This window comes from Rhinatrema bivittatum, chromosome 6 (assembly GCF_901001135.1).
Source record: "Rhinatrema bivittatum chromosome 6, aRhiBiv1.1, whole genome shotgun sequence".
Lineage (NCBI taxonomy): Eukaryota > Metazoa > Chordata > Amphibia > Gymnophiona > Rhinatrematidae > Rhinatrema > Rhinatrema bivittatum.
In genome coordinates, this window is record NC_042620.1 from 273,276,984 (window position 1) to 273,299,068 (window position 22,085).

General features: G+C 45.1%; 1 protein-coding gene across 1 annotated transcript in view; it reads left to right on the forward strand.

Annotated features, from left to right (window-relative positions):
- The first annotated feature begins 887 nt into the window (after positions 1–887).
- The window catches only part of MED12 (mediator complex subunit 12), a 573,790-nt gene continuing 552,592 nt past the window's right edge, over positions 888–22,085 (forward strand). The window contains exon 1 of the mRNA XM_029607961.1: positions 888–1,035. Coding sequence (XP_029463821.1) covers positions 937–1,035 — 99 coding nt within the window. The 5' untranslated portion in view covers positions 888–936. The remainder of the gene's footprint in view (positions 1,036–22,085) is intronic.

Genomic DNA, 22,085 nt, shown 5'->3' on the forward strand with positions numbered 1-22,085 from the left:
CTCGAGTAGCTACGTAGGTGGGCCTCCTATAGAGGCTTAAATACCTACCTAGTATGAGGGCCTTATAGCTAGTCTCTCTCCCTAACGAAAAAGGTTAGTTAAAACTGTGCCCACTTGGCCAGAAATCCCACCCAAACTCCTCCTCTTTTCCTAATTTGCACGGCACTATGCGTTATGATGTTTTCGCATGCGTTAAAGGTGCTTTTCACATGCGAAAACGCCATATAGCACTTTGATAAATGACACCCCCATACAAAAATAAATTAATTTTCTTTTTTATCCGCTCAACGACTGCTGGTGGCATGGAAATTATCCATTTACTCAGAGAAGAGATTGGAGGTGACGAAGTGAAACAAGAATATTTACTGTGTACACAATATACAACTTAGCTCTGCCAGCTTCTTCCAGTAATTTCCTTCTCTACTACCAGGTTCATAACCCGCTCTCCAACACTCGCTTGTGAAGACCCTCTGTACAGCAGAGCCTTAACATACAGGTTAATTCTATCATGAGAGCAGGCTTCTCTGGTACTAGATTTGATCAGGACCTTAGTAACAATCTAGCCCCATTCCATGTGAGAAGCGCAATACACTGTCCCCCAAGACTACAACTCCCAGCCTGCACCCTGCTGAAGGCAAGGGCCGTTACCCTTTTGAGGCGCATTCTATGATGTAAAAATCGCAGGCCTGATTTTGCTGGAGCACATAGCCTGTTCACAACTGAAGGAGGACATTGCGTGTTGGCGCGCACGGGCGTAGATGCTCTGACGCTTTTACGTGCGTACGCGCTCGGGAGGACGTCGCGTGATGACGTGGAGGGCGCAGATGCCCTGACGTTTTTGCGTGCGTACGCGCTCGGGAGGACGTCGTGTGTGGCGCACACGGACGCAGACGCTCTGACGCGGTTGCGTGCGCTGCCGCTTCTGGGGAAGTGGAAATGGCGGCGTTCGGTGTCCTGAGCTACGAGCACCGAGCCCTGAAACGGCCGCGGCTTGGCCCACCTGATGTGTATCCTCAGGACCCGAAGCAGAAGGAGGTAAGCGGAGACGGAGAGCAAGCATGGAGAGAGTGAGGGCAATATGTGAAATCTTGCCCCCAGGTCAGAAATGTAACATACCCCGAGATAACACTGACTAGTTGCAGAACCCAGCAATAGACTTTTTAAATTTTTCTTCTGTAGGTTATAGTTTTCCTTTTTACTAATTTATGGCCTACTTTGGCAGCATGTGAACGAATTTATTCTATTAATAAACTTTCCTGACCCTTTGGAAGGAGGGGGAAGAAGAAGAAAATGGGTGATGGGGTCGTGGAGATGGGAGTGGGAGATAGGAGTTGGGTATAGTATCGATATGGAGTAGAAGAGTAGCCTAGTGGTTAGAGCAGCGGAAACCAGCGTTCTTATCCCACTGTCACTTTACTCTCCGTTGCCTCAGGTACAAAATTAGATTGTAAGCCCTTTGGGGATAGGGAAATACCGATAGTACCTGAATGTAATCTGCTTTGAAAAAGCAGAATATAAAAATCTAAATTAAATAAATAGGGAGTAGGGAAATGGGATATATGGGCGAGAGAGAGAAGTTATAGTAGAAGGATGGGGTGGAAGGGAACACATGAGAGGGAGGGACACGAGAGGGGTGATGGAAGGGAGCACATGAGAGGGATATAGAGATGGAGAGGAACACAGGGGGACATAGGAGTGGGGGAGGTGGAGCGAGAGATATAGGAGTTGCGGGATGCAGAGTGGGAGAGAGGCAGACTGGGTTGGAGGAGCAGGAGGGACATGGGAGTGGGGTGATGGAAGGGAGCACATGAGATGGATATAGGGATGGCAAGGAACACGGGGACATGGGAGTGAGGGAGAGATATAGGAGTTGCGGGATGCAGAGTGGGAGAGAGGGAGACTGAGGAGCAGGAGGGACATGGGAGTGGGAAAGGAACACATGAGAGGAAGGTACTCTGGAGTGAGAGTGGCGGAACACAAGAGAGTGAGGGACTCGGGGATGGCGGAAGGGAGCACATGAGAATGAGGGAGGGAGTGGGGGGCAGTGGAAAGGAACATGTGAGAATGAGGGAGGGAGTGGGGGGTGGTCGAAAGGAACATGTGAGAGGGAGAGAAGAGGCGATTGGTTCTGTATGAGATAAAGGGGGATAGTTTGGGATTTGGAGGAGAATGAAGGAGTGAAGTGTGCCTTTGTACATCTGCTTTTGAAAAATACATCCCTTGATTCTAGTTGCTTTAGTAACTACTGCCCAAATTCATCTTTGCCCTTTCTCTCCAGATTAATTGAAGCAATTGTGCTAAATCAGCTTAATTATATGGAAGATTTCCAGATACTTGATCCTTTTCAATTCAGTTTTTGGAAATCTCTGAATATAGAAACCCCATTGACTTAAACTGTTGACACCATTCAGCAGGGGTTTAATGCTGGACATAATATATTCTGATCTTATTAGATCTTTCAGCACCTTTTGACCCACTCAACCACAAAATTTTATTAAGTTTATCAGATTATTGAATTGCTGGTAAAGGATTGATTCAGGTTACATAGTAACATACTGTGTCCGCGGAAAAAGACCAAATGGTCCATCCAGTCTGCCCAGCAAGCTTCTCATGGCAGTAATTGCCGCACCATGAAGGTGACTCCCAAGTGTCCGCCAAGCGCAGTAACTGCTGCTCTGTGCAGGTTACCCCCATACCTTATATTAAGAATACTTACAAACAAAACCAAACAACTGTCAAACCCATAACAAAATTACTGCAACATTTTTACATGGTGAGCAGTCTTCCTGATAATTCAGACAATGCTGCTTTAATGTGCTTTGCTTTTGGACTTGGCTGTAGAAGCATTATCCCCAATGTCAGCATATTAGTACCTCAGGCCATAAAAGTCAGGACCCAGTGTTCGCTGACTTCAGAATCCAATAGCCATTTTTTTTCCTTGTCGGGCACCAAACCAGAGAGCGATGTTGCAGCTGTGTAGAAAACATCAAGGCTAATTGGTTAAGAGGCGTAATCACCCATGCCATGGGTACATGGCATGGGTGATTACGGGTAACCTGCCGATCTGTGCAGGTTACCCCATGTACCCTTTCTTCATTATCCTCGGGCCTTTAGGGATCCATAGTGTTTATCCAATGCCCCTTTGAAGTTGTTTACTGTTTCTGTCCTTGTCCCCTCTTCCAGAAAGACATTCCAGGCATCCACCACCCTCTCCATGAAAAAATATTTCCTTATGTTGATTCTGAGTCTTTCCCCTCTCTCTCCCCCCCCCCCCACCTGGAATTTCATCTCGTAACCCCCAGTTCTACTGTTTCCAATGAAAAAGGTTCAAAGTTTGTGCAGCGTTCAATCCTTTTAGGTATGTGAAGGTCTATATCATGTCTCCCCTGCACTTCCAGGCTGTGCATATTCAGATCCTTCAGCCTCTCCTCATAAGTCTTCCCATACAGACCCACACCATTTTGGTCACCCTTCTTTGGACTGCCTCTATCTTGTTCCTGTCCTTTTTGAGATACAAACACCAGTACTGAACACAGTACTCCAGTTGAGGCCTCACCAAGGGACCTGTACATGGGGATCACTACCTCCTTTTCTTACTGGTTATTTCTCTCTATACATCCCAGCATTCTTCTGGTTTTAGCTATCACCTTGGCACGTTTCCTCTCTGTCTTCAGATTGGCAAACACTATCATGCCAAGGTCCCTCTCCCAGGCCATGCACATCAGTCTTTCACCCCCCATCACATACAGTTCTTTCGGATTACCGCACACCAAATGCATGACTCTGCACTTCTTGGCATTCAATCCTAGCTGCCAAATCTTTTGACCAGTCTTCAAGCTTTCTTAAATCACTTTTCATTCTTTCTTCTCCTTTAGTTGTGTCCACTTTTTTGCAGATTTTAGTATCATCCGCAAATAGACAAACTTTACCTTCTATACCTTCCACAATGTCGCTCACAAAGATATTGAACAGGACCGGTCCCAACACCGATCCTTGCGGCACTCCACTTAACACTGTTCTCTCTTCAGAGTAGGTTCCATTTACCATTACATGCTATCTTCTGTCAGTCAACCAGTTTGCAATCCACACCACTACCTGGTGCTCTCTTCTATCTAACCACTGGCAACAGATATTCCCTGTACGTACCAGGATCAGTCCAGACTGCTGGGTTATGCCTCCCCTCCAGCATATGGAGTCAGAGAGAAAACTGAAAGCACCCCCTAGATATACTGGTGTGCCACCTGCCATCCTTCAGTATTTCCTCTGACTCCAGCAGATTGAGAGGCATAACCTGCGGTCCTGTCTGTTCTGACTAAAACAATCTTTCAGGTGTTCTTTATGATTTTTATAACTGTGCTGGCTAGATCAACTGGTTCTATTCTCTTCCTTGCTTAGTGTAAAAAAAAAAAAAAGTTGATATTTTTGTAGCAGTTGTTTGTTGGTTTTGCTAGCGCAGCGTACAGGCAGGCACTGAGAGCTTGGCTCTCATTGTTTTACCCGGATTAGTGTCCCTTTTGGTCTTGGGGGAAAGTTTACCGGTGGGCCGGTCACCCTCCCCCCCCCCCCCCCCCCCCCAGAAGTACAGTGATTCCAGACTTTGATCTGAAGAGGGCTTTACTTGGGAAAAAAAAAAAAAGAAAGAGTGAATAAAAAGTGGATGCAGGACACATAAGCCCTGTTGGTAGCAGGCAGTGATCAATTTCCAGCCCTAGCCTGCCGCACTGGTAATTAGCCTGACCAGGGACTCCGGAGGGGGTGGAGGTTTTCACCCGGCGTTAGAGGCACTTGCACAGGGCTCCTATTTTTGGCGTGCTTTTCTTCTGCCTCCTCGATGCCGCGTTCTTCGGCCTGCACGGCCTGCGGTAGGGCGGGGGCGCGACTCTCCCGGGAGGGTCTCTGCTCCCGCTGCATTCCCGGGGGCGAGGGACCCTCCCGGGGGCCGAGCGCAGCCCGCAGCGGCGCAGATCCGTCCTCCTCGGCGCGGCTGAGGAGGCTGTCTGCGCCACGATCGTCGGCCCTGCCTCCCAGTGAGGGGGAGCCGGCGGCCATCTTGTCCACGAGGCAGCATGTTGATTCTGCCTCTGAGGAGGAGGATTTTCCTCCGCTTTCACCGCCGGCTTTGAGTCCTCATAGTGGCTCCGAATTTGATGCCCCAAGAGCCCCCCCCCTCCGGTGCGTCCCGTGGGGGGATCAATTAAAAGGAAGGTGCCTTTCTCCTCCAAGTTTGTGCTGTTGATGCACCAGGCTTTTTTGGAGGCAGAAGCAGGCTGGGAGCCAGACGAACCCCCACCTCTAAAAGTGCCTAAGGTGTCCTCGGTGCAGGACAAATCGGGAGACCAGGAAAAGGCTGAAGCTCCGGGCAAATCAGGAGCTTGTTCTCTTGGGGGTGCTGACGATCTGGGGTTCCCGGATCTCACCCAGGGCTCACTGGATGGGGCAGGGGCCGACATCTCCACCGCTCAGGGGTCTCTCGAAGGGGACGACCCCCTGGTTTTACGCCTGTTTGGCAGGGACGAGTTGAACTATTTGATTCTTCATGTTTTGAAGGAGCTGGAGATCCCAGTGCCGCAGCAGGACACGGATACTTCCACTGGGGACGTAGCTATGGCGGGTCTGAGAGCCCCCCCGCAAACCTTTCCCTTGCACTCTAAGGTATTACAGATCGTATCTAAGGAATGGGAGGTTCCAGAGGCATCCCTGCGCGTTAGCAGGGCAATGAATAAATTATATCCTCTGCCCTCGGATTCGTTAGAGATTTTTAAGGTCCCTTCGGTGGACTCGGCAGTCACTGCGGTGGTTAAGCATACTACCATTCCCGTCACGGGAGGGGTAGCCTTGAAAGATCTCCAGGACCGAAGTTAGAGGTCCTATTAAAGCGCATTTTTGAGATAGCGGCTTTAGGAGTCCGGGCTGCGGCTTGTAGCAGTATGGTCCAGAGGGCCACACTGCGCAGGGTGCAACAATTACTAACCACCCAAGAACTCTCGCCGGAAGAGGCGGAGCAGGCCAATTGTGTGGAAGCGGCGGTTGCTTATACAGCGGATGCCCTGTATGATTTGCTAAGGACCTCGGCCGCAGTATGTCCTCGGCTGTTGCGGCCAAACGACTATTGTGGCTCCGTCGTTGGTCGGCAGATGCCTCTTCTAAGTCGCGACTAGCTTCTTTTCCCTTTAAGGGGAAGTTGTTGTTTGGTGAGGAGTTGGATCAACTCATCAAAGACTTGGGAGACAATAAGGTGTATAAGTTGCCGGAGGACAAGCCCCGACAATTGCGGTCTTTCGGAAACACGCGGTCCCGATTTCAAGGGCAACGCCGGTTTCGCACGGGAAGGGGTGGATCTTTTCCCCAAAGGCAGCAGGGCCCTAGGTCTCAGTCTTGGACTCCTTCCTTTCGAGGCAGACAACCACAACGAATGGGTTCATTGCGCAGGTTTGGCCACAGGCAAACCTGCGCAATGAAGGCGCGCAATGAAGGCGATGCGTGGGAAGGATAACCGGCCTCCTTCCCACGCATCGGAGGCTGGTTATCCCAGTTTTGGGAGGAATGGGTCAAGATCACTTCAGACCAGTGGGTCCTCGACATGGTGCGTCACGGTTACGAGTTGGATTTTGCTCGGCCCCTCCGGGATCTTTTTATATCTCCTTGCGGTCCTCCGGAAAAGCAACTGGTAATAGGCCAAACCGTGGCCCGGTTACGATCCCTGGGGGCAGTGGTGCCCGTTCCGCCGGACGAGACCAGAACAGGTCGGTATTCCATTTACTTCCTGGTTCCAAAGAAAGAAGGTACGTTCCGGCCAATTTTGGATTTGAAGAGAGTAAACAGGGCCTTGCGCGTTCCCCGTTTTCGCATGGAAACTCTTCGATCTGTTATTGCGGCCATCCACAGGGGAGAATTTTTGGCTTCTTTGGATCTGGCCGAGGCGTATCTTCACATTGGGATCAGGGAGCGCCACCAGAGGTACCTGAGGTTCATGGTGCTCGGGGAACACTTTCAGTTTTGCGCCCTCCCGTTTGGGTTAGCCACAGCTCCGAGAGTGTTTACCAAGGTTCTCATCATAGTCGCAGCCTTCCTGCGCCGTCAGGGAGTATTGGTGCATCCCTACCTCGACGATTGGCTTATCCGGGCGAAGTCGGAGGACTCATGCAAGCGAGCAGTTCAGGTGGTGGTTCAGCAACTGCAGTTGCTAGGTTGGGTAGTCAACTTTGCAAAGAGCCAGCTGGTTCCGAGTCAGTGTTTGGAATTTTTGGGAGCACGTTTCGATACCTTGGTGGGCAAGGTATACCTGACTCAGCAGAGACTGGAGAACCTGATGCTTCAGGTACAGAACCTACTGGATCTCCCCTTACCTACGGCATGGGATTATTTGCAGGTCATTGGACATATGGTTTCTACTCTGGAAATTGTGCCATGGGCTTTTGTGCATATGCGTCCTTTGCAAACCGCTCTTCTTTCTCGCTGGGACCAGAAAACCGGGGATTACGGTGCCCAGTTGCCGCTGATGGAACCGGCTCTGTCCAGTCTAGCTTGGTGGTTGATCCCGGACCACCTCTTGCAGGGGGTAGATCTCGATCCTCCTCAGTGGGTGGTAGTGACGACGGTTGCCAGTCTAACGGGCTGGGGAGCGGTCTGTCAATCAAGAGCGGTACAGGGAACGTGGTCCCCTCGCCAGGCCTCTTGGTCCATCAACCGTCTGGAGACCAGAGTGGTACGTCTAGCCTTGTGCCACCTTCTGCCCCTGGTACGCGGTCGGGCGGTTCGAGTCCTCTCGGACAACGCAACCACGGTAGCATATATAAATCGCCAGGGCGGTACAAGAAGTCGACCGGTGGCGACCGAAGCAGCGTTGTTGATGACCTGGGCGGATCGTAATCTGTCCCGCATCGCGGCCACCCACATTGCAGGCGTAGACAACGTTCAGGCGGATTATCTCAGTCGACAACACTTGGACCCCGGAGAGTGGGAGCTCTCGGCCGAGGCAATGAGTCTCATCACCCTACGATGGGGGGATTCCGCACCTAGACCTGATGGCGACTTGGCACAATGCAAAGGCGGCGCGTTTCTTCAGCCGAAGGCGAGAGCACGGGTCGGAAGGAGTGGATGCACTCGTGCTTACATGGCCTCGTCACGTCCTCCTCTATGTATTTCCTCCATGGTCTCTGATCGGCAAGTGGAGGAAAATCCTCCTCCTCAGAGGCAGAATCAACATGCTGCCTCGTGGACAAGATGGCCGCCGGCTCCCCCTCACTGGGAGGCAGGGCCGACGATCGTGGCGCTGACAGCCTCCTCAGCCACGCCGAGGAGGACGGATCCGCGCCGCTGCGGGCTTATCTCGGCCCCCGGGAATGCAGCGGGAGCAGAGACCCTCCCGGGAGAGTCGCGCCCCCGCCCTACCGCAGGCCTTGCAGGCCGAAGAACGCGGCATCGAGGAGGCAGAAGAAAAGCACGCCAAAAATAGGAGCCCTGTGCAAGCACCTCTAACGCCGGGTGAAAACCTCCACCCCCTCCGGAGTCCCTGGTCAGGCTAATTACCAGCGCGGCAGGCTAGGGCTGGAAATTGATCACTGCCTGCTACCAACAGGGCTTATGTGTCCTGCATCCACTTTTTATTCACTCTTTCTTTTTTTTTCCAAGTAAAGCCCTCTTCAGATCAAAGTCTGGAATCACTGTACTTCTGGGGGGGGGGGGGGGTGACCGGCCCACCGGTAAACTTTCCCCCAAGACCAAAAGGGACACTAATCCGGGTAAAACAGGGAAAGGAAAATTAGGTTCTTGCCTGATAATTTTCGTTCCTGTAGTACCAAGGATCAGTCCAGACGCCCGCCCAGTAATGGTGTTTCAGGAGAGTCCGCTCGTAACAGTATCTTTGCCACTCTTTCAGGTATCGATAACTTGATACGGTAAGTGATTATTCATTTCGTTGCCTTTTGGCTTTGTTTGCTTGGTTGGCTCAGTAGTGTTTGAGCAATGTTAATGCTTACTTTTGCAGAGTTTTACTACTTGATCTAGCCAGTGGCCATAGTTAATTTTTGGCTATTTTTGGCGGAAGGATGATCCATTTCTTCTGCTTTGATATCAATTATACTGAAGGATGGCAGGTGGCACACCAGTATATCTAGGGGGTGCTTTCAGTTTTCTCTCTGACTCCATCTGCTGGAGGGGAGGCATAACCCAGCAGTCTGGACTGATCCTTGGTACTACAGGAACGAAAATTATCAGGTAAGAACCTAATTTTCCTATGTATTGAATCTAATACTAATTCGTGGCTTACAGTCAAGACCATTATCCCTTAGGGGTCTGCCCTTTCAGCAACTCTTTTCAACATCTACTTAGTTCAACTCTGTCATGTGCTATCTTGTCTAGGAATGAACTACAGGCTTTATGCAGATAACATACAATTCTTTTCTATGTCATCATCTTGGACCTTCACTTTTCAATTTACCTCCTTTCAGCAATTAAGAGCTGGTTGTTTTATAACAAGTTGCTATTACTCGTGCAGTTTATATGACATCCAGTCTTTCTGATTGCATCCAGTCAATCATTCACTGGTACCACATCATAGGTAAAGGTGAAGTGTCTTTGAGCCAATGTGACATAAAGTACCATTAGTCATTTTACATTTAAGGTATTTAGCAGAGGAGGCGATGCCCATTTTATATGCCTTAACTGTCTCAATATAAGAATTATTCAGAAGTTTAAATTGTATTTCCTGGTATCATGCATCAAGTGACATTTTACTGATATTAGAAAAAGACATCAAATCCTTAGAAGAAATATCCAGTACTAGTTCTTTAGTCCAGTAATATAGAAGATGATCCAGTACTTCGAGGCCACTTTTAAGCATTCTTAATTCATGCCAAAGCTCTTCCAAAGCTCCTGGTTGAAATAGAGATTTATGACACTCATTAAAGAGCAAACATAGTATCTGGCTTGCAGTTAGGCATAGAAATGCCTAGTAGGTAGATCAAATTGTGCCTCTAGCTGTTCAAAGGTAAACTTAACATCTCTGGCTTTGCAGTGTAGGTCTGCTATTGCTGCTGCACCCTTAGCTCTCCAAATCTGAAAAAATGGGTTGTCTAGGCCTGGTCAAACCACAAAAACAATCTGCATTACCAGTCAAAGGTAAAAATTCAGACCCCTCATGCAACTTACCCCACCATTGCCAGGCTTTCGAAGCAAGCTCTTTTGGTACATTAGAGTCAGATGAGTGGCATAAATCACTGATAAGGGAGTAAAATGGAGTTTGACTATTCCCGCAGTACAATACTTAAAATCTAATGAAAGTTAATCCCAGAAGAAACAAAATTGACAAGACACACTATAAAAATGAAAATCTGGGAGACTAAGACAAATACAGATTTATCATAATTATTAACCCAGCAAAAGAACCAAGTTTCTATCAAGGTTAAGGCCTCAGGAAGAGACTCCTGAAGATTGGTGAGGAAGAGCACCATATCATATGCAAACAAATGTATTTTGCACTCTTGTTTGCCTGGCCAAAAACCTTGTACTGCCAGAGGAGATTTCAGTTTAATTGCTAGGGACTCAATCCCCAGGACATACACGAGAGGAGAAAGTGGGCAGCCCTATCAAGTGCCACTAAACAGCTCAACAGAAACATGACAGCAGAAAAAGACTTATGGCCCATCTGTCCAATTAATTTAGCTTTATAACTCTCATTACTTCCTTAGAGATCCCCTATATTTATTCCATGCTTTCTTGAATTCAGATAGTGTGTTTGTCTCCACCACTTCCACTGGGAGGCTGTTCCACACATCCATTTCTCAGTAAAGAAATATTTTCCATTTTTTTTCAGAAAAAAATTGAAAATGTATCTGTTCTGCTGTGTTTGGCAGGCTTCAAGCAGTTTGACTTTATCTTCCTCTCTCCATGAGGCTTTCTTTTAATTTTAGCTTAATGACTTTTTGTTTATTATTCGAGCTGTCTTAATCTTTGTTTTTGATTCGATCGATTTATGTTTTAATTATTAATGTTTTAATCTATAAACCACTTACCTACACCCATTGTATAGGTGGCATACAAAAGATTTTAAATAAACAAATATTTCCTAAGATCACTCCTGAGTCTACCCCCTTTTAACCTCATCTCATGATCCCTTATTCTAGAACCTCCTTTCTGTTGAAAAAGGCTCACCTGTGCATGGAAACGGAGATATTTGAAGATCTATCATATCGCACCTTTCCTCTAGGGTATACATGTTTAGATCTTTTAAGTTTATCTCCATATGCTTTGGAACGAAGACCACTGACCATTTTAGTAGCCACCCTTTGGATCAACTCCATCCACTTTTTCCTTTTGAAGGTGTGGTCTCCAAAATTGTACACAGTATTCCAAGCGAGGTCTCACCAGGGAACTATACAGGGGTAATATCACCACCTCTCTTCTGTTGACAGTTTCTCTCCCTATGCCAGGGGTGGCAAACTCTGGTCTTCAAGAGCCACAAATAGGCCAGGTTTTCAGGAAATCCAGAATGAATATGCATGAGATAGATTTGCATACAATGGTCTCAATGTATGCAAATCTCTATCTCATGCATATTCTTTTTGGATATCCTAAAAACCTGCCTTGTTTGTGGCTCTCGAGGACTGGAGTTGGAGACCCCTGCCCTATGCAGCCAAGCATTTTTCTGGCTGTTACCATCGCTTTATCCACCTTTTTCCTCCAGATTCCACTCTTTCTTTGTGCTTAGAAGAATTTCACCTCCAATAATGTACCTTTCCCTTGGCTTTTTGCAACCTAAATGCATTACTCTGAATTTTTTAGCATTAAATTTTAGCTGTCAGACCTTAGACCTTTCCTCGAGTTTTGCTAGAACCCTCCTCATGTTTTGCTCACCTTCTTGGCTGTTTACCCTGTTACAGATTTTCATGTCATGGGCAAAAAGGATAAGAAACTATATCATTAATAGACAAGATTGAGGACTGTTATAAAGCAATCAAATCCACTGTAAAAAGGAACTAGCTAAGCCATAACACTTCAGAACCCAGAAGAAATAAGCTTATTGGACCTTGTCAAATGCTTTTTGAGTCTAGGCAAACAACAAGACCTTTCTGATCACACGGAGAAAGGTATTCAAAGAGTTTGTCACGTTGTGCACGTTACAGACTCTCTTGAATGCACAAAACCTGTTTGATATTTGTTAATCTGTTAGTAGTATGGAAGCCAATCTCAGCTAAAATTGAAGCCAAGATTCTTGTGTCTACATTTATGAGGGAAATGGTTCTATAGGATGTTGGGCTCATAGGATCTTTATCCTTTTTTGCAAACACTGGTAATGCTCGATTGTCCCCATCTGAGAAATTACCTTTGCGATATGAACAGTTATAGTATTGTAATATAAATCCCAATATCAAAGGGCATAAAATTTTATGAAATTCAGATCCCAAACTATTTGAGACTTGGTGTCTTATCAAGTTTAATTGTTTAATAACCAGATCAATTTCTAATTCCATTACAAGAAGATATAAAAGTTCTTTCTGATATCTGCAGAGCAGACAGAGAAGGCTCAGAAGCTGCATAAAGACACAAGTAATACTTTAAAAAAAATGTAATTTATTTTCTATGTATTTAGATGTACTATACCTGAAAAATATTTAATATTTATTTCATGACCAACAATTTAAAAAATATTTGTGTGGAAAGATTAATTAAATTTAAATACTATGGCTACATTGGGTGGTATTGTTTGGTCTTCCAGGAAGGCTGTTATGAGGGGAAAGATTATTGCTTATGTAGCTAAAAAGCATAAAATACAAGATATGGAGATGCTAAATTTGAGTGCAGAACTGAATGAATTAAAGAAACAGCATAATAACATAGTAATGACAGCAGAAAAAGACCAAATGGTCCATACAGTCTGCCCAGCAAGTTTCTTATGATAGTAACTGCTGTTCCGTTCAGGTTACCCTCATGTTACTGTTAAGGGTAATAACTGCCGCTTTGTGCAGGTTACCCCCAAGCCTTGTGATAAGGGTAGTAATATTTAAATCAGAATCAAGCAGCTATCAAATCCATAACAAAATTACTGCTAGCAGTATTTTTATGGGGCGAGCAGCCTTTATGATAATTTAGACAATGCGGCTTGAACGTGCTTTGCTTTTGGGTTTGGCCATAGAAGTGGTCTTGTGCTTTTTCCTAATATCTGCATATTATTACCCTGGACCATAAAAATTTGGGCCCAGCGTTGGCTGTCTGAATCCAGTTCCCCTATTTACCCCCGCTGTCAAAGCAGAGAGCAATGTTGCAGATGTTTCAAAAGCATCAAGGCTAACTGGTTAAGAGTAGTAATCCCCATGCCTTCTGTTAAGGGTAGTAACTGCTGCCCTTTTCTTCATTTCCATCCTCTAGATTTTAGGGATCTGCAGTGTTTATCTCATGTCTTTTTTAATTCATTTACTGTTTTTGTCCTCACCACCTCTTCTGGAAGAGCATTCCAGGCATCCAGCATTCTCTCCATGAACAAATATTTCCTGATATTAAGAACATAAGAAATTGCCATGCTGGGTCAGACCAAGGGTTCATCAAGCCCAGCATCCTGTTTCCAACAGAGGCCAAAACCAGGCCACAAGAACCTGGCAATTATCCAAACACTAAGAAGAACCCATGCTACTGATGCAATTAATAGCAGTGGCTATTCCCTAAGTATAATTGATTAATAGCCATTAATGGACTTCTCCAAGAACTTATCCAAACCTTTTTTGAACCCAGCTACACTAACTGCACTAACCACCTCCTCTGGCAACAAATTCCAGAGCTTTATTGTGCATTGAGTGAAAAAGAATTTTCTCCGATTAGTCTTAAATGTGTTACTTGCTAACTTCATGGAATGCCCCTTTGTCCTTCTTTCGAAAGTGTAAATAACCGAGTCACATCTACTCGTTCAAGACCTCTCATGATCTTAAAGACCTCTATCATATCCCCCCTCAGCCGTCTCTTCTCCAAGCTGAACAGCCCTAACCTCTTTAGCCTTTCCTCATAGGGGAGCTGTTCCATCCCCTTTATCATTTTGGTTGCTCTTCTCTGTACCTTCTCCATCGCAACTATATCTTTTTTGAGATGTGACGACCAGAATTGTACACAGTATTCAAGGTGCGGTCTCACCATGGAGCGATTACAGAGGCATTATGACATTTTCCGTTCTATTAACCATTCCCTTCCTAATAATTCCTAACATTCTATTGCTTTTTTGACTGCTGCAGCACACTGAGCCGACGATTTTAAAGTATTATCCACTATGATGCCTAGATCTTTTTCCTGGGTGGTAGCTCCTAATATGGAACCTAACATCGTGTAACTACGGCAAGGGTTATTTTTCCCTATATGCAACACCTTGCACTTGTCCACATTAAATTTCATCTGCCATTTGGATGCCCAATCTTCCAGTCTTGCAAGGTCCTCCTGTAATGTATCACAGTCTGATTGTGATTTAACTACTCTGAATAATTTTGTATCATCTGCAAATTTGATAACCTCACTCGTATTCCTTTCCAGATCATTTATATATATATATATATATATATATATAGAAAAGCACCGGTCCAAGTACAGATCCCTGAGGCACTCCACTGTGTTTACCCTTTTCCACTGAGAAAATTGACCATTTAATCCTACTCTCTGTTTCCTGTCTTTTAACCAGTTTGTAATCCACGAAAGGACATCGCCTCCTATCCCATGACTTTTTAGTTTTCGTAGAAGCCTCTCATGAGGAACTTTGTCAAACGCCTTCTGAAAATCCAAATACACTACATCTACCGGTTCACCTTTATCCACATGTTTATTAACCCCTTCAAAAAAATGAAGCAGATTTGTTAGGCAAGACTTCCCTTGGGTAAATCCATGTTGACTGTGTCCCATTAAATCATGTCTTTCTACATGCTCTACGATTTTGATCTTGAGAATAGTTTCCACTATTTTTCCCGGCACTGAAGTCAGGCTCACTGGGCTATAGTTACCCGGATCGCCCCTGGAGCCTTTTTTAAATATTGGAGTTACATTGGCCACCCTCCAGTCTTCAGGTACAATGGATGATTTTAATGATAGGTTACAAATTTTAACTAATAGATCAGAAATTTCATTTTTGAGTTCTTCAGAACCCTAGGATGCATACCATCTGGTCCAGGTGATTTGCTACTCTTTAGTTTGTCAATCTGGCCTACTACATCTTCCAGGTTCACAGTGATTTCGTTCAGTTCGTCTGAGTCATCACCCCTGAAAACCATCTCTAGAACTGGTATCTCCCCAACATCCTCATTAGTAAACACGGAGGCAAAGAATTCATTTAGTCTTTCTGCAATGGCCTTATCTTCCCTAAGAGCCCCTTTAACCCCTCTGTCATCTAATGGTCCAACCGACTCCCTCACAGGTTTCTTGCTTTGGATATATTTAAAAAAGTTTTTATTATGAGTTTTTGTGTCTATGGCCAACTTCATTTCAAATTCTTCACCTGTCTTATCAATGTTTTACACTTAACTTGACAATGCTTATGTTTTATCCTATTTTCTTCAAATGGATCCTTCTTCCAATTTTTGAAGGATGTTTTTTTGGCTAAAATAGCCTCTTTCACCTCACCTTTTAACCATGATGGTAATCGTTTTGCCTTCCTTCCACCTTTCTTAATGCGCGGATATGGACTGCGTCTCTAGGATTGTATTTTTAAACAATGTCCAAGCCTGTTGAACACTTTTAACCTTTGCAGCTGCACCTTTCAGTTTTTTTCTAACTATTTTCTTCATTTTATCAAAGTTTCCCTTTTTAAAATTTAGTGTTAGAGCTGCAGATTTACTTATTGTCCCCCTTCCAGTTATTAGTTTAAATTTGATCATGTTATGATCACTGTTGCCAAGTGGCCCCCACCACCGTTACTTCTTTCACCAAATCTTGCGTTCCACTAAGAATTAAATCTAAAATAGCTCCCTCTCATGTTGGTTCCTGAACCAATTGCTCCATGAACTATCATTTATCACATCCAGGAACTTTGTCTCTGGCAAGTCCTGATGTTACATTTACCCAGTCAATATTGGGGTAATGGAAATCTACCATTTATTATTGTACTGCCAAATTGGTTTGCTTCCCTGATTTCTCTTAGCATTTCATCATCTGTCTGACCATTTTGTCCAGGTGGATGGTAGTATACTCCTATCACTATACTCTTACCCAACACACATGGGATTTCTACCCATATAGATTCTACTGAGCATTTACTCTCTTGTATGATCTTTGTCCTGTTGGACTCTATACCCTCCCGGACATAAAGTGCCACACCCTCACCAAGTTGATCCTCCCTATCATTGCGATATAATTTGTACCCTGATATAGCACTGTCCCATTGGTTATCCTCCTTCCATCAAGTCTCTCTGATGCCATTTATGTCAATCTCATCATTTGCTGCTATACACTCTGTTAACCCTCTATTGGATGCGCGTTTTCGACGTGCTAGCGTTACCCCTTATTCAGTAAGGGGCCGAAAACACGCGTCCAACCCCCCGAACCTAATAGCGCCTGCAACATGCAAATGCATGTTGATGGCCTTATTAGGTATTCCCGCGCGATTCAGAAAACAAAATGTGCAGCCAAGTAACCCCAAGCATGGCGATATTAAGTCGGAGGTCCTGAAAGTTGCCAAAAGTAAAAAAAAAAAATAATAAAAAAAATAAAAAAATAAAAAAATAAAAAATTGGAAGTCGGCTCGAGGGTCGAAAACCGGACGCTCAATTTTGCCGGCATCTGGTTTCCGAACCCGTGGCTGTCAGTGGGCTCTAGAACTGACGCCGGCAAAATTAAGCATCGGCTGTCAAACCCGCTGACAGCCGCCGCTCCTGTCCCTAAAGAGGCGCTAGGGACGTGCTAGTGTCCCTTCGCCTCCTTTTGCCGGTTTTTACTGCTGGGCCTAATTTGCATTCTGAATCGCGCGCACAGTTGAGCGGACTTTACTGTATCGGCCCGACAGAGTTTTTATTGTACAGCTTGTAAAGTTCACCAGAGGTGGCAGTAGTGAGCAGATTCCTGCAGCAACAGTCTTGGGTCCTCGGCGGCGGAGACCCGTCCCACAATGGTGGTATAGGGAGCTCAGATGCAGGTTTTCAATTAGGAGCTGTAGGTGGGACAGACTGGTGGATGTTAGTTTACTCACACTCTTATAGCTGTAATGGTGGAGTTCCCAGCAAGTAGACGTAATAGTAGCAGGTAGTAGCAGGCACCAAGGTAGACAACACAGGCCCTTGAGGAGCAAGTATCTGGATACTGGATAGGCACCTGGAAAGAAGCAAAAAGGGCCCCCGAGGAGAGGGTACCTAAGTTGTTAAAACCCCGGAGGGTCAAGAGAGAGAGCTTCCAGCGGTAGAGTAGCTAGACTGGAGAAGTCCAATTGTTGCTAACTCAAAGTCGGTCAGCAATTGGGCAGGCTAAATACCCGAATGAAGGTGGAGAACTTCCTGGGCGGTCCTGGGTAATTCCCGTGGTGGCTCCTTTAAAACGACAACTGACGTCGCCATGCGCATCTAGGTGACGTCAGGGGGTGGGGCTTCGGCAGCATCTCAGCTGCAAGGGAAGGCCTTTTGGCTCTGGAGCAGGCCCGAGGGAGACCAGCTGCATCATCTGCTTCGGCAGCCCTGAGACCAGTGAGCTGCCATGGAGGGGGGTAAACAGACTTGACCCCCAACCTCTAGGGTCGAGGAGCATAACATTAGCTCAAATGGTAAAAATGTTAAATCTGGACAACATATAAATTGGGATTCAAACGCCATTTAAAAGCCTGACTTTGCCGCTCTCCTGTGCGAAGCATTATGAAAATCTGAGACTAGAGAGGTTCCTATAGTGGCTGACTGTATTAAATGGAGAAGAAGAAAGCATTAGGTAATCTTTGTGAGAATAGCACTTGTGTGATTTAGAATAGAGCGTAAAATCCAGTTTATCTGGGGGCAACAAACATCACACATCTAGCAACTAATTCTTTCATCAAAAAATGCAATATGGTATCATGACATTCTTAGGGGCTTAGCATACTTTGCTGCATCAAATATTGTATTGAAATCTCCACTATCAGAGTAATTAATAAACTGGAATAGATGCCCAGTTGGGAAAATAATGTATGAGAGTACAGATTGACAGCATATACATTGCAAAAAACAATTCTACAGTGAAATAAAGATCTACTCAAATTTATAAAATGCTATCTGGATCTTTAGTAATTTTATCCAGAACAAAGGGTAGATCCCTGTGTAGTAAATTATCATCCCTCTCTGTCTGCTAGAACAGCGCTTCTCAACTGGTGTGTCACGTCTCCCGGTGTCCCACTGCCCCGTTGTACTTTCTTTCTCTCTTTTTCCTGCCCCCGTGGGCCAATTGGAAGCCTCCTTTCTTCTTAACCCCACTGCCCAATGGGAAGCCACCTTCATTCTGCCTGCCCCCGCGCAGGCCAATCGGAAGCCTCCTCCCTTCTACCTGCCAGTGGGAGTAGGAAGAAGGGCGGAAGCCTTTGACTGGCCGGTGGGGCAGGCATCGCATAGCCGTGGGGTGGGAGGAATGGCAGTGTCGAACCCTGGCGAAGCAAGGCCGCCAGGGAGCCCATCTCCGTGGCGGCGAAGAGGAAAGCTCGACCCCGACGAAGCGAGGCCGCCATGGGAGCCCTGTGTGGGTGAGAGAATGGGTGACTAAATAAGAGTTTGTGTCTGTGGGTGTGAATGGGTGCCCAAGTGAGAGCTTGTGTCTGTGGGTGTGAATGGGTGCCCAAGTGAGAGCTCTTGTCTGTGGGTGTGAATGGGTGCCCAAGTGAGAGCTCTTGTCTGTGGGTGTGAATGGGTGCCCAAGTGAGAGCTCTTGTCTGTGGGTGTGAATGGGTGCCCAAGTGAGAGCTCTTGTCTGTGGGTGTGAATGGGTGCCCAAGTGAGAGCTCTTGTCTGTGGGTGTGAATGGGTGCCCAAGTGAGAGCTCTTGTCTGTGGGTGTGAATGGGTGCCCAAGTGAGAGCTCTTGTCTGTGGGTGTGAATGGGTGCCCAAGTGAGAGCTTGTGTCTGTGGGTGTGAATGGGTGCCCAAGTGAGAGCTCTTGTCTGTGGGTGTGAATGGGTGCCCAAGTGAGAGCTCTTGTCTGTGGGTGTGAATGGGTGCCCAAGTGAGAGCTCTTGTCTGTGGGTGTGAATGGGTGCCCAAGTGAGAGCTCTTGTCTGTGGGTGTGAATGGGTGCCCAAGTGAGAGCTCTTGTCTGTGGGTGTGAATGGGTGCCCAAGTGAGAGCTTGTGTGAATGGGTGTGAGAGCATTTGTGTGTGATTTAGAGCTTGTATATAAGAGCATTAGTGTGATTGAGAAAGAGACTGGTCGTGAAGTTAATTGGGTGTCTGTTTGTGAGTGACTGGTTGTGCGTGCTAAGGAAGAGGACTGAGGACAGAGCTTCAGCAGTCCTTGCTGCTTCTGGTGAGTGTTATTGGCCTGGAAGGGAAAGGAGTAGGAGAGTTGCTGGAGAGGATAAGTAAAGGTGGCTTTTTAAGTTTATTTTTCTTGATTGACTGCCATTTTAATTACTGTGTATTATGCAATGTTTGCTGTTTCGAAATATTTTATTGATATTTGGACGTGTTTAATAATTTTTGAGTTTTTAATTGTTGGATATTGTTCTGTTCAGCAGCTGTTTTGTAACATTTTTAATATAGCTCTACAATTATTTCTGTGTGGGGCTTATTCTGTTTTCCCAATAGGAAATGTATTAGTGTTTAGGGCCTGGTTTAATAGTTGTATTTCTTAGATAGGGTTGTTACTGTTTGCGTGTGTTCCATAATACAGGTGTAACTTTGTGCGGGTTAGTTTGTGTGCATTATTGCAGATCCTGGGATTATGTTAGGTGCTATATTTCTCTTTCCATTTCTCAGGTTCGCACTGCATGCAGAGTGGCTTTTTTGGTTTTCCATTCCAGTTTCTGTCTCCATATTTATAATTTGTGGTTTTTCTGTACTTGGTGAAGGTCAGTTCTGGGTGTGTGACTGAGGTGAGGTATTTTACAGCATGTAGGCATTTGTATCAATCTTATTTGTTATGTTTTCTCAATAGGATATGCATTAGTGGTAAATTACTGTATTTTCATAAGGAAGGGTATTGTGCCTGGTAGTAAAGGGAGTTTGTTTTTACTGAGATGTCATCAGAACCAGAATATCTTTTTTATAGGGCGAGTTGCCCTAGATCTGCTCTGCACTCATTGCTGGGGGTTGAGGGGATTCCTGTGGATGCAGAGTGCATGTTTCCATTTAGCCCCGTGATAGTCACATGTTCAGTGTATCACGCATGTGAGAACCATCTGTCAGGTGTGTCCCGGCCAAAAAAAGGTTGAGAACCCCATGTGCTAGAATATGAAGAGAAAAAACATTGGGTGGGTCAATCTTGTTTAAATTTAATATGTTATGAATCTGTTAAATGAGTTTCTTGTAGAAATGCTACTTGCACTTTTAATTTCTTAATCATAGCTAGAACCTTTTTCTGTTGAATGAATGCCATTTACATTTAAAGATGCAATTTTAAAATCAGCCATATGATACAATCAGAGAAGTAGCGATGAGGCTGAACACATGTCTTAATGCAAGAAAGCATGGGATAAATGAGGGCATCTTTGAAGGAGTAATGGGAATTGTATGGGCTAGATAAATTGGAAGGATGAGCCATATCTTTTTCTGCCAACATGTTTCAACGTCCTTTCGAGGAATAATGCCAATAGTGATTGTTAAAGATATTTTTATACTGCTTATCAACTTTGCTAAGTGGCTCCCAGTGGTACATCATAAAAACATTATGTACCATGCTGCCTCCCAGCCTAAGCACAACCAAACAACAAGACACCCAAAAACAGTACACAATGAGAAAATCATACCATGGTTGAAGCATACCAAAAGCATCCATTCATACATATCCCAAGCACATCACAGAGACCACAAAACATATAAACACATTCCAAGGAATTGCATCCAGCGAAGCTTCCATTTCTTCATTCTTCCTTGTGAGCCCCAGCGAAAGCATCCCTCAGGGTCCTTGAATTATACTTCTGATATAAATTAATTGAAAAAAGAAAAGAAGCTATGTCATTTCCAGTCTCTTGGAGGTTGTCTGTTTATCCACTGAGGCTTGAAATCATCCAGAATTGAAATAAAATGTAGAGCTCTTGCATTGTTATACAAAATTAAAATCATTGCAGCAGCTGTGAAGATGTGCTAGAAGGAGCCAAAAATCACCCATTCACATTAATTGGTCCAAAATAGATCAACAAGAGACAAAAAACTGAGCATTTCGTGGGAGCACAGATAGTCTCAAAATCAAAACAATATTTGTGCCAAAAGACAGCAGACTTAAAAATGTCCAAATAAAACTCCCATCTACTCCCTATTTCTCTTACTTAAGAATGTCTGCAGCAGCGATTGTCTTCGATCAAATTCTTTTGCATCTGCAGTTAAGAAACTGCTTAAAAAGAACAAAATTACCTTGGATATAATTTTCCCAAAGTTATATGAACAGGCTAAAAGCCATGTAGTGCTTGAAATCATAGTCCTCTCAAAATCAAAATAGAACTTATTTGGTGAGAGTCAGTTCAAAATAGCTGATTCAAACAGTGTCCTAAACAGCCTTTGCCCCGAAGTCCTGTACACTATATATTGACAGGAAGGAAGTAACTACAGCTAACTTTGGGGTGTAGAGTTGCCACATATTTAACAATTTGCTCTCGGATTTGAAGAATTACTGTTTTGCTATCCTGAATCACTTTTAATTGTGCAGGAAACAGTAAAAAAAAAAAAAAAATTTAACTTCTTTCTTGAAAAGTTCATTGGTGCAAGGGCTCTGCAACTTATTGGAACCTTCACTGATATGGCACTGCTATTTTATAAGCAGCCATTAATTTGTATTTGTTAGTGTAATTAAAAATGCAACAACAGGTCTAGGCTGTGCCATATTTATGTGCCACTGTGGGCTCTTTCCACCAGTAATGGTTCAATTTCTAAAGAGAAACCTAAAGCTTCTGGTAACCAAACCTGCATCAGCTGTTGCAGATCTGACTCCTTCAGCCAGTCAGGTATTCTCACTATCCGGATATTATTCCC